This window comes from Plodia interpunctella, chromosome 4, assembly GCF_027563975.2.
Source record: "Plodia interpunctella isolate USDA-ARS_2022_Savannah chromosome 4, ilPloInte3.2, whole genome shotgun sequence".
In the NCBI taxonomy this organism is placed as follows: Eukaryota; Metazoa; Arthropoda; class Insecta; order Lepidoptera; family Pyralidae; genus Plodia; species Plodia interpunctella.
Window position 1 is genome coordinate 5,371,671 of NC_071297.1, and position 13,368 is coordinate 5,385,038.

General features: G+C 36.0%; 2 protein-coding genes across 2 annotated transcripts; one reads left to right on the top strand and one right to left on the bottom strand.

Moving 5' to 3' along the window:
- Positions 1-1,179: 1,179 nt before the first annotated feature.
- Positions 1,180-7,220, bottom strand: CCT2 (Chaperonin containing TCP1 subunit 2). The gene is made up of 10 exons (XM_053744186.1): positions 7,068-7,220; positions 6,737-6,910; positions 6,461-6,596; positions 6,088-6,307; positions 5,289-5,427; positions 4,741-4,949; positions 4,271-4,445; positions 3,646-3,823; positions 3,219-3,422; positions 1,180-2,882 (listed from the first exon to the last, which is right to left on the bottom strand). The coding sequence occupies exons 1-10, from the start codon at positions 7,068-7,070 to the stop codon at positions 2,710-2,712; spliced, it is 1,611 nt and encodes a 536-aa protein (XP_053600161.1). The 5' UTR covers positions 7,071-7,220; the 3' UTR covers positions 1,180-2,709.
- Positions 7,221-8,013: 793 nt separating this feature from the next.
- LOC128669422 (synaptobrevin-1-like) lies at positions 8,014-8,388 on the top strand. The gene has a single exon (XM_064435929.1). It carries the CDS (start codon positions 8,014-8,016, stop codon positions 8,386-8,388), a length of 375 nt encoding a protein of 124 aa, XP_064291999.1.
- The last annotated feature ends 4,980 nt before the right edge of the window (positions 8,389-13,368 follow it).

Sequence of the window (13,368 nt, forward strand, 5' to 3'; positions counted from 1 at the left end):
GTAGGTACCTATCCACTAGTGTTGCCGCTCGATAGTCAACTATACTACTATCGATAGCCGGTAGGTCTTACTACTTGATAATAGACGCTACCAAGCGTCTACGGAAATAACCCGGATCCATGCAAGTACAAGTACCTACTAGCTCAATTTATCACATAGGTAATCTGATTTTTATATACAATGGTTGATACGTTCGTATACGTTATCTCAACACACACTTCACATTCAATTAATAGTAATGGGGAATAGTTAATTAAGCATTGAAATAATGTCAGTATATAAATTAATTTCCTTTTAGCCCGAATAATCAATCCCGTCACAGTGTAAGCATATGTAAGTGAATCAAGGTAAATCCCATAAATTATGCAAGCACGTATAATTCGTTAAACTACTTGGCAAATCAGTTCTACGTCTCGGGTCTGAAGGGCTCTGTAACTGGTGTCATGTCATTCATACACGCATTATGTAGTAATTTATTATGTACATTTCAAGATATCTGAAGGAGATAGTCTCGTTTTAAGAAAGAAGTAAAACTTTTATAGATTATTTATTAAGATACAAATGACTATTTATAACTGAACTATTTTTATTTCATATTTATTTTTAAATGTTTAGGCAATCGAGTAATACGACACAATTGTTATGTATGACCTACCTACTTAGTAGTCAAAAATATGTAGGTACATTATATATTTACCATAAACCTGTTTGTGTAAATTAAAACTTACCAAAACTATGATAAAATTTAAATTTGATGTGTGTCTGAAGATAACTCTAGAGAAATGTTCTCACCTAGCATTGATACATCTTTCTTCATGAGATTCTGAGCTTGGACGAGATGAAACAATTACTATGTACTTCGGTGACGAGCGGGAATAACTCGTGTGTACAACTCTTTGTGGTATACAGACATAAACAGAAACATATAATAGTTTAAAGCATTGTTTTACCTCAAATCATGCGTTCTCTCGTCGGGAGCGTATTCTAGGTATGAGTCCAACTCGCACTTGATTATTTTACTGAAGTTCATTTACAATATTTTGGGACAACACCTCATTTCAACGCACACTACCGGCACCGATTATTCGAGATTGTTTTCCATTAAACTTAATATTTTTTTAACAGCCACTTAGAGAAAAAATATTTTGTACGCAAGAAAAATAAAATAAAACAACGATATTGTTAAATTGTAATTTTATTTTAAATTATGTTAATACATCAAGGCACCATTTGCCAATCAAACTAAAAGCTAATTAATGAAGGAAATACGTCACATGGTTGGCATTTGCTAGCAATATACTATAAGTATGAAAATATTGTGAATAGCAAAATAAAACTGTGACAACTTGTTTAAAAATAACGTGTAAAGCTTTAGTTCACTGCAACGGAAATTAATTGTTCACAGACTTCAAATATTAATCCTATTTTTTTAAAATATAACGAATTGAATGTGTTACAAATATAGTATAAGGCCTATTGCTGTAACATCCGTTCAAAAGCAAGTTCCAAGCTCGAACACAATCAGTTCTCAATGTTTTACTCTAATTTACTTGTATCCTCACTAACCTGCAGTGTGATAGTTTTGTTATCCAGTGTAAATACTTAGTAGTAACTGTGTTTTATGATCTAATTAGGCAGTGACCATTTTTAGACGTATTACTACAAAATTTCGAGAAGTAACAAAAATGCAGAAGTGTTCGAACTTGATTTTTAAGACTTTATTTCACTAAGAAATTCAGCAATATACAAAACTGATATCTCTAGTGAAATGGGAGCAGTTGTAGAGCATTCTAATAAAACCGTTTATTAATGTAGTGATTACATAACTAACAGAATTATTTTAGTACCGCGTACCATAAAGGACTTGTCCTTTTGTGTAATTTTTTTTGAATTATCAAGTATGGTATCTATCGCGCAGTAAGGGATGCAGTTATGTTGCAACATAAACAGGAAGATAGAAAATGTATGCATCCCTTTTTTTGTAGCCCTATAGAAGAGAGTAGATTCTGGAATCTAAGCGACAAATGTCCGTTTAGATTTTGGTACAAATGTTCCGTTTTCGATGTTTTCTCACGATGGTTATAAACGATTTTCACTAGAATAGCAAACGGCTAACTTTCATTACGAAGCTTGTGACACGAATAAGTTTCGTGACAAGATTCTCGTCAAAAAAACTGATAAGTTTTACTTTTTAACATGATAATTTTGACAAAATTAACAGTCACGAAACTTTCTGTGCGACTAGTATCACAATGAAAGTTAGTCTAAGGCCTTACCTAGTCGCATACTAGTGTCACGATCATATTTTTATCAATTTTATTTATTAGCTAAAACTAAAAAAGTGGTACAGCAAATTATACTACACACTATTATTAGAAAGTGTAGTTTTCAATGAAAAACCAGCAATGTATGCCTAATCCGCCAAAGTTCAGCGAATGTGCCGCGATATATTATTTGATAAAAATGTGATGGCGGCGCTAGTGTGCGCGGCGCTAGTGTAGCCCTTGGATCTGTGTGCGTAGTGTGACTTTGCTATTTAAATCTCACTTGTCGATTCGCAGCGAGACGCTAACCAATCACAGTAGGCTATTGTGACACGACGACAACCAGACTGCAATGTGATCGGTTCGCTGCGTGTCACTTCGAATCGATTGGGCGGTGAGAAGGGAAATGCAAACCCGCACTCCGCCGTCGGTCGGCGGCTAGCACCTAGCAGGGGCGGCGGTCGGGCCCGCGGCGACGCGGCGCCGACTTGAGGATGTTGTCGACGCGCAGGATCATCTCGGCCGCCTCGGCCGCCGACACCAGCACCTGCCGCTTCACCACGTACGACTCCGTGATGCCCAGCTTCTTCATGTCGCCCACGCGTCCATTCTCCATGTCTGCAAGTTGTTGTGTGTCACAATGAAAGTTTGTGTAAAACCGGGTTGGTGAACAGAATTTTCATTTCCATAATGAAAATTATGTTAATTCTATAGAAAGGCAAACTGAAGGTAAATTATGCACATGGACAATTAAGATAATTTAATTGTCTATATACACTACACACATTTAACACTATTATCCTTTACCAGAAACCAATGATTGTATTCTACTTGTTATCTATATCATGTCATGCTCATTAAGTCAGGTAGGACCCAGATAATAAAGATTTAACTTAAAAGTACTGTGACTAAGCTGATGACATAACTTTAAATTATTAAAATGTTAATACTGACCAAGCCCCATTGTATTCTCCCCCTGCGCATGACTGGCCCTCAACCTGGCGATGAGCTCGGCGCTGTCGTAGCCGGCGTTGTCGGCCACGGCCGAGGGCAGCCGCCGCAGCGCGGTGGCGAAGGCCTCGGCCGCGGCGGCCTCCTTGCCCGGGGTCCGCGCCGCCACGCGCGACACCGCTTCCGCCATTAGCATTTCACTTGCACCTGAAGTATACATAGATCAAAATAATACATTTTATTTATTAAAATACATATATAACATAAAAATGAATAGAGCGAGATCTATCTCTAACGATTTCTTCCAGCCAATAAAAGAAGTATGTGTTAAAGTATTTTATTTATATAGAACTATCTGTTGCTTATATGCCGTTGATGTTATCTGTATGCTATTGTAGTTTATATAAGTAGAAAACGAAGTAGCGCTCACCTCCTCCATAAATGACCTTGGGCTCTTTAACGGTGGCGGCCAGAACACAAAGCGCGTCGTGCAGCGAGCGCTCGGCCTCGTCGATGACCTGCTGCGTGGCGCCGCGCACCACCACCGTGCACGCCGCGCCCAGCTCCACGCCCGAGAACCTTATCAGGCACTCCTCGCCGATCAACACCTGGCAGAGGGACAAAGAGCTATCGACCTCGACCTCATAGGATGCCAGGCCCAATCTGAACACTCTGTATGAGTTTAGTCAGATTGAGCCACGTAGTTATACCTTTAACTTTTGATTTATGAGCGGCTTCTTTGACAATACTACTGTTGCCTCGAGGCCTCATATCATTAGTCGCCTCGTATGACACATGAGGTTATGGAGCGATCTCACACATACATATATTGCCTAACGAGAAATAACCACAGTCAGGCCAACAACAACTTAAACATTGTCAGTTTTTTGATGCTACTCATTACATTTGAATATTTACAAAAACCAATTTTCAAATTTCAAATATTTGTTTGATTGACACGACATAGAAGACAATGTTTTTTAATTAAATTTCTCTAATTTTCGTATTACTTAGCATTTAATGACATAACAATTAAATGAGTGAATTAAATTTACCTGCTCAATAAGTTTGCAATGTCCAAGTTTAACTTTGTCTGGGGAATCAAAGGTGGACACAATTTCTCCACCAGTGACCAGGGCCAGACGCTCAATGCCTTCGAAGTCAGCATGCTCGATCGCCATCACGCCCGCATCAGCAAACAGTTGCTCTGGGTAGTTGTAAATCAATTGCCTGTAAGTTTTGATCAAAAAACTCATGACTTTATTCTTAGGTAAAGCATCTAGCATTGAGTCCGCCTATTGTCGTTTACAAATATTTTTGTGCAATGTTTAAATAAATAAGTAAACTAGAAAATAACTAAACTTAAAAAATAATGGCATGTCTCCCATGTCTTTTACACTGATAATGAATTTATAAATACCTCTAAAAACTGGATATACCCCTCTTGCTTATGGCGACAGAATATGCGCATGGGGGTGAATCTTTAGGATGTCGTTAGTGATCTAAATAGCAAATAGGTACAAACCTGTTGATGAACACATTACATTTGTGAGCCAGAATTTTGTTAACTTTGTCTTTCATCTTTTCCTTTTCTGCAACCTCTAATTCAGCAATCTTTGCCATAGAATCAACTTTGATGGTAGAACCAAACACTTTAATCTTGTCCGTGTCCATTGGAGTGTTAGCTATGAGAATATTTGCATTCTCAATCCGTTTTGGTTGATGCACACCAACCTAGAATTAACTTGTTATATTAACACTACAAAATTGCCAAAGCATATACCAGAAATAAAATGTTAACAAGTTATCATTCTGTTGTTATGTTTGGGCTTTGTCTGTACAGTCAATAAAATGATAAGGAAAACAATTATGTGGGGTCTGTATGGGACGGGTAATAGAAGCCAAAACTACCTTTTTAAATAATTTTTGTCTGTCTGTATGTTTGTTCGTCTGTCGGTATATATTTCATTGCAATACATTATTAGAACCCAAAATATTGACAATAATAAATTACGAGTGGACACACGAAATAAACGCGGGCGAAACCAGACACATATAAATTAGTTAGCATACCTTTTTATTTAAAAGGAAACCTTCATCCAGGAATGACTCTTCCAAAACTCCACCAGAAATCTTGATGATTTGAATGGCTTTGAGGTTGCCAGAACCTTTGAGGCGAAGCACAGCATCTACAGCCAACTTGGTGAAATGTCTGTAATTATAAAATTTAAAAACTATCATAAAACTGCACTCAGATCAACCAATATGAATCACAATTTCTATACATTGACATTGAATCTGTGACAAGAATCTGTTATTGAATAGTTAATTCTTCCAGTGTAATGAAATAGAAATGAATTATATTTGTAGCCAATAAAAACGCACTTGGTATTTTTTATATTACCAAGAGGGCACTAAGGCCAACCTTATGGTAAGTTATCACCATAACCTATCAATAACTGCAACACAAAGTGTTATATGTGCATTGCTTATTATGTGGTCTAGGATCTTTTGGCCACAAATTGCCTCTGTTACCCTTCAAACTGTAATGCAAGCACTGCTGTTTGGCACCAGAAATAGATGAGAGTCCTTACTCTCATCTATTTCTGGTACTTGGTACCTTGGTACTTGGTACCTTTACCAATGCAGAAGACCTTTGTACCAAGGTGTACCTGAACATATCATAATAGTTTTTAAATAAAGTGTTATATGTAAATCCCAATATTTCAATTTTGTAACATGACCTAAACTAATTTTTGATAGAAAGGCCAGACTTTGCTTTGGATGAAAACAGGTGGAAAAATAAGGGGGAGACTTTTACCCAGCAGTGGGACATGTTATCAAATGGTTAAAATACTTTAACAGAACTTACTCTTTGTGGTTCGACAAAATCTTGGAACTCAATGTTGTGCGTGCAATATTCTCCAGGTCTGCTCTAAGTGAAGCCTCATTAAAGTTCTTCTCATGATCAAAACTAGCATTAGATAAAGCTTGTTTAGCAGCATCCACTGCAATGCGCCAACCAGCTATGATTGTTTGTGGATGAAGTTTCTGTTCAATAAGCTTCTCAGCTTCACGGAGTAACTCAGCAGCTGAAAAAAGGGAGTTCAAAAGTTAACAAAATCATTTATTGCCTCAGATAACTCATTCAAGCCTGCAATAATTATTTTTAAAAACAAGTAGTGTGTTACAACTTGGATCTCTAATTCTCTAACCGTTTGTATGATACATATTATCTATCTTACCTAACACTGTTACCGAAGTGGTGCCATCACCAACCTCATCATCCTGAACTTTTGACATATCAACTAGGATTTTGGCTGCTGGATTATCAACTCCAATTGACTTCAATATAGTTGCACCGTCATTAGTAACCTCAACCTGAAAATACCAGTACAATGTGCAATGTGCATTATTGCATTAAAAAACCAACTGGACAAAATCAAACTGTTTGATCTTATGTAAAGTTCATGACAAGCAAGTAGTCAGTCATACCTAGACTTAAGGTGTAATAAAATTACCTGACCAGAGTTCCTTCCGCAAGAAACCAAAATTTTGTCCATTCCTTTGGGACCTAATGTACTCTTCACCAAGTCACCTATGGCTATTGCTCCAATGAAGCTCGACATTCGAGCCACCTCTGCTTTTTCTTCTTCGGCTTCATGTTTTAAAATTCTGATGGGATTCAGGGACACCTAACAAGTAATTTTATCAAAAATTAGTAATAATGACACACGTGCAAGATGAACACCAGTTTACATTTTCTATAATCGTGACATAAATATAATACAAAGGCTTGGAATTGCCTGTAGAAAAGATGTTTTACTGAAAAAAATATACAATTTTACACACCATTGTGATATTCTTTAGATATATGCGCTTTTCTAAGTAAACCGGCCTGAAAATTCACACACACAACCCTCGCAACACGAGCACAAAACCAGAGACTTTTTTTTTGGTTTCGTTTATTTATCCAACCAATGGTTAGGTAATATAACGAAACAAAAAAAAAAGGATAAGGAAAGGGATCTAAACCCATACAGCCGTAAATACCAGAGACTATGATGGATGGATGAAATAAAATAAAGAAGGTACCTTCTGGGCCCATCACTGTTCTTATATATATATGGGGCCGATTGATATTGAAATTGGGCACCGACAAGACGAAATTTTACCCAATGATTTTACCTGAACGAACCCGGGACTGGCCCACAGATTATATAAGAACATTAGGTACTGTTCACATCTTGAATATCTGTGAACAGACCATGGATTTAGACGGGGCCTTTTCTAAATCTTTGAAGATCCAACATTCACTTTGAATGTTGGATGAGGCTCACTCTTCGTTGTTTAAATAAGTTGTTTAATACATCTACATTTTACCGCGCCATAGCATGGCGGCGACGATGACGAAACGAATGATAAGCGACGGGGCCGCGCGCCGAGTTTTCTAAATCTATAATAAGATCATTGTAAATAGGCCATGGAATTAGTAGGTACAGTCAACAGCACATCAACCTACCCAAATTTATTGCAAAGTCGGTGCTATTACCGCGCATAGAGATTCATGCAGGGTAACTTGATGTGCTGTTGACTGTACTATGAAGTACTTACTAAATCCACGAAATAGGCTCTTTTAATAAACTTTACTAGCAACACTGAAATGTAATTGTGTGAGTGACGTCATTGATGTGTCATACGAAAAAAACTATTCGCCATTGTTGTTCACAATCATAGTATTTAGCGTATGTTTAAAAGGTTTCAAGCTTGTTACGAAAATTAATTTGTGGTCGCAAAAATGGAAGATCAAAGTGGAAGTTCTGCGCCAAGAGTGAGCGATAAACGCCTTGCACAAACACAAGCCCAAGTGGATGAAGTTGTAGGCATAATGCGTGTCAACGTCGAGAAAGTTTTGGAAAGAGACCAAAAGTTGTCCGATCTCGATAACCGAGCAGATGCTTTGCAGCATGGAGCAGCACAGTTCGAGCAACAGGCTGGAAAATTGAAAAAGAAAATGTGGTGGCAGAATTTCAAGATGATGCTGATAATTGGTGCTATAGGTGGAATTGTTCTTATCATTATTATTGTGTGGGCTATTAGTGGCTCGGGCAGCAACAGCAATGCAAACGCTGCCCCGGTAACCGAGGCTCCTGCTGCTAACACTGGACGATAACTCCACAAGGACAAAAACAGAAATTAGAGAAATGGCATTATTTCCATGATGTTCGAGTTAGGACACACAATTTTGAAATTGTATTCTCTAATAAGTATATTACAAAACTTAGACCAAAATATGACTGAGAACTAAATACTAAAATATTTTTTACTCAAAACTTTACAATAATGCACAAAGTCATATTTCTGCATTAATATTTAATCTACTTTAGTGTGTTTGATATTCATCTACAAATCTTTTACATTTTATTAATTGTTGCTATATCAGTATAAATAACTAGCACAAGTTATGTAGTTGATATTATCAACTGTAACAAAAAGATAAAATATTTTTGTGAATAATATTAAATGTTAATTATCATGAATGTTACTTTATGAGACATGTTTTGTGTTGGTGTTAAAAATACCTACTACTTAATTAAAATGGCTAACTTTGTACAGAATTACCTTGTGATAAAGTAGTATTTAAAATTTATTGCTAAAACATTGTGAGCTTATTCATGGTTATGCCTAAATTTATAGTATTTGTATTACCAGCATTTTAAGGAAAAGGGAGCTTTTATACTAAAATAACTTTTCTTGAATATTATTTTTGATTTGCTGTATGTACATTAATTAAATACTACTAAGGTATTATTGTTGTGCCAATAATAAATTAAATGTGAAAAACATAAAAACTATCGCATAGAAATAAACTGGCAAGCAACGATTCCTCATTCTTAATTGCTTTTTCATAATCTTATTTTCGTCTATTATTTAATGCTAAGTTATTTATGTTGTAATTAGACTTTGATTGGCACAATTTATTCAATTTGTTGTTATGAGTTTGCCACCATATATCAGTAAATATTATTTACTTAATTTGTTATGGGTATTGCACAAATAGTGGCTAATGCAGTCAGGAGTTATGATGTTCAGGTACTTGACTTGTTTATACAAACATGGACACTTTAAAAAATCAGTTCATCAGTGACTACCTGCTGCATTCCTTAGCTTATTTGCTAGAATAGATTTTAATCTTATTGAACTATGTTAGCCTAACTATATAATGCAGTACTGTTTTTTGAGCTAATTGTGATTTGCATTTATAGTGCTAACTCAGTTCAAAATTATTGCTAAACATTACATTGTAGATATTTTATCCTTTTTTCACCAGAGGGACCAATCAATTCAGTGTCATAATTTCTGTACCACATTGCCACTAGAAATTAAAATAAGAATGGTTAATTTAAGTATCAACTGATATTATCACAATAATGTCAGTTTACTTAAAGAAATGTATGCTATACTACATTAATCTTAGTTGTTTTATAATTGTATAAGAAAAATAAATGTATGTATTCTTCAGCAATGTTCTTCTATTGTTCCAATATTGACTCAGCCTTATCATGGTCTTAAAGTAGTGGCTGGTTTATCAATTCGTTTTTCAAGATAAAACTGCATGTACCTAAGATACCATTTACTGTGATTGTTTTTTTTTTGCATTTGACAGGCAATAAAAACAATATATATATATATAATCATATATAAATGCAAAAAAAACAACAATACATCACCCAAATTCATTACGAATTTGCCCTAATTACCATGGTATAAATATCCAAGCAGGTTAACAAGTACACTAATCTTTCTGTCTGTAGGTGGAATAGTTTTTAATCAACCCCCAAGTGACTAATGGGGGGTGAAAGTTGATATGAAAATCATGTGCATTCGCGACAAATTCATGCAAGCGAAGCCGCAGGCAAAAGGTAGTTTGTCATAAACGGGACACGCTGGTGACACCTACTCATTTCCATACAACTTTATAAGGCAGGTCTGTGCGGCTTATTTGCAAATCAGATTACTCATATCTACATAGTCGTATCCAATCTTCATCTTGCCTTATTTGGAGTGGATTTATATGAATGGCGGAAGACGCAATTAATCAAGAGCTCCCATTGGCGCAGTGGGTAATAGTAATAGTTTTTGGTACTAACCTGCTTATTGTGAATTTTGTGTTATTTTTATATGCGTTTAACGGGAATAACCTAGCTTTAACGTGCTTTAGACCTTGAAATTCGGAGGCAATAACTAGGTTACTATAATACTTATTTTTCTCTATTCTAAGGTTAAACCAGCAAAAAAATGCACACGATGATACGATATTTCTTTTATCTATGATAATTATAAAAAACATCCCCCATATAGCCTTCGCTTATTCTTGGTTTGTGAAGCCCGGATTCCGCGTAAAAAAGGAATCCTTAAAATTTGAAGATTTTACTACTGGCCGCCTGGCTGACGTCAAATCTCCTTGGGAATGCTATTGTTGCCCATCAGTTGGCCAAGTTGCGGACCTGCGGACCTCAGTTGCATCGTACGATGACACAGGAGGCTATTATTGAGTAAGTACCTACCAATTATTCTTTTCGTCGATTAAAATCCAGGTAGGTGCCTGAGAAAATCTGTAAGTAAACACTCTTGAAGTTCCCATCATTATATAGGTACACCTATCAGATAAATTGTTCCGACGCAAGGTCTCGTTTCCCTATGCCATCGTTGCAATATCTATTCCATAACATATTCCGACCGAAGTGTGATTTTTAGTAAGATTTATTTTTTGCAAGATTAGTTTTTTTACGAAGTGTGTTGTGGTAAGCCGTCATTTATTCAGGGTTCATGCTAGTCACAAAAATTGATTTAATGCTTATGATGGGTAATCGGCTAAAATAAGCAGTTACCTACCTACCTAATCATCGGATCTCCAGGCAAACACAGGTAATTAGTAGAAGTAGATAAACATACGTACCATATTTTCATGTTACCTTGTTCCACTTTCTTCGTGTGTTGTATGTACCTACGAGAAGGTAGGTATCTATATAATTGGTTGCGTGCGACCCATTTCTGTTTACACGCCATACTGGTTTTGTAAACTATATTGATACATACCAAAGAAACGATCACCATAATATGCTTGGATAAAGTGAAGTAAGCAGTCATATAAGGTACATTTACATTTATATGATTAACTACGCCCTGGGGCTCCACAGAATATAATTTGTATTGTACCTTATCCGTTTAGCGGTTGAGGCATGATTGAGTAACAAAGTACGAACATCTCAAAATCAGTGCATTCGCCTAACCTAATTACTAAAATAATCTTAAAAACATACTCAGGTAAGTAGTTTTCAAAAATGTAAGGACCTTTTTTTAAAGTTTTGTAGCTAACTGTACAGATTTTGTAGATAGTGTGAACCATGATAAATTGTTGTTTAGTCATGGAGAACTACGCGGATTCCATGATACGTGGGATCTTTTTGATAAGCATATCGAATGAAATGAAACTTTATACAGGAGAGGGGGAAGGCAGCCCACTGCAACGTTTCGCTCTGGTTGTTAGAAGGCAGCCCGGCGCTAATCGACCAGCAGCATCCGCGTCCATGATCCTTTGTCGCGGCCGTCTCGTCACACTTCATTACACTAACCGGCAAATTTAAACCGAACTCGCAGAATATTATACTTAGGTATGTATGTCAGGAAGATACCCACTGAAAACATCTTTTTATAACATTTCAGATTATTTTGAATATATGCATTAACAGTTAGTGCTAAGTTTCAGACCACCACTAGGGCAGCCGTATGCGAATACCGTGCCGTATGCAGATACCTAGGTACCTAATAAATGCACACCTATCATAACTTGTAGTGTAAATAAATAAATAAATTATGTAAACCATAACAAAAACTTACATCTAAAATAAACAGTTACGTCATTCCTATTCCTATTTACGAGTTATGATGGTCGTCCACCTATCCGCAGACAAGTCTGATTAAAATTTAATCAATATTTTTATCTTAATAATTCAGCACTGTCAATTTAAGTATTTTTTGTGAGAGGGTTTATAAAAAGTGGAGTAGATGTCGCTTATCTCATTTCCATTGTGAGGCACGCTTCCCATCACGGCGGGATGTGAACGACCTCAGCTTTATCGCTTTCATCAACATTCCTTCCCGATTCCGTGGAAAGCCAAGCAAAATGGAAGCCGTGGGCTTTCTATCAAACTGTGGCTATCATAGTTTCTCATAATGAAACATTTTATAAATATGTAAAAAATAGGATTATTCTTAAAATAAATTTATTTAGTCGAAATAGTATTTTGACTACTATTGTAAATAAATTTATGCAGGTACAGAACTATTTAGGACCTAATTAAGCGATTTACGCATGGCTAGTAATAAGATATAGGTTAGAAGGTAGGTATACCAATTAACAATGTTCTACCAAACTAGGCAGGTAGGTAGGTACTTTAGGTAGAAACCTGATCATCAATTAAGTACAAATTACAATAGGTATGTAAGTATATGTATTAATTTACCTTTTTGGAATTTATATCTACATATTCAGGTGTCTACCTATAATCTTCTAGTGATTTTGCATCGGTAGATATGATACATACCTATACCTAGGTTTTTTTACGGTCGTGTGATGCATACCTATTTAACAAAATTATTCTTGCTTGCCCGATGCTACTTACCTAGTTCATCTATGACATACCTAGGAAAAAGCTTTTGCAGTTTACCTACCTTCCCTAAAATAATGAAATTTCCTGAAACTGGACAGATAACTATATCCACAACTATAGACTAAGTATATCCACAACGTTAAACTTTAACGCTTCTATAAATAACTAGTTTTCGCTTTCCTGCCTCATCGTTTCCTGTAAGAACGTTCGACGTTGACTAATGTAGGGTAAAAGCTTGAAAGCTTCCTGGTAGCAACACAAGCTTTATTTATCTTTCCTTATATTAGACACTATCGCTTTAGCTATTGTTATCTATTTAAATAAGTACCTACAGTGACTATATTTTTTTTTCTCTTTGTCTTCATGGATTTCATATAATAGTCTACATAAAAATGATGACCTAAAACTTATAGTTATATACCTATTTATGTACCTACTAACGACGACGTCCAATTTGTTATATCTTACCATTTTCTTAT

Excerpts from the sequence above, each read along its gene's own strand:
- LOC128669422 (XM_064435929.1), top strand. The coding sequence starts at position 8,014 with ATGGAAGATCAAAGTGGAAGTTCTGCGCCAAGAGTGAGCGATAAACGC.
- CCT2 (XM_053744186.1), bottom strand. Across the intron at positions 5,428-6,087 it reads ATTTTGTCGAACCACAAAGA|ACATTTCACCAAGTTGGCTG; the intron begins GTAAGTTCTGTT and ends TTATAATTACAG. Across the intron at positions 4,446-4,740 it reads TGTAATGTGTTCATCAACAG|GCAATTGATTTACAACTACC; the intron begins GTTTGTACCTAT and ends CAAAACTTACAG.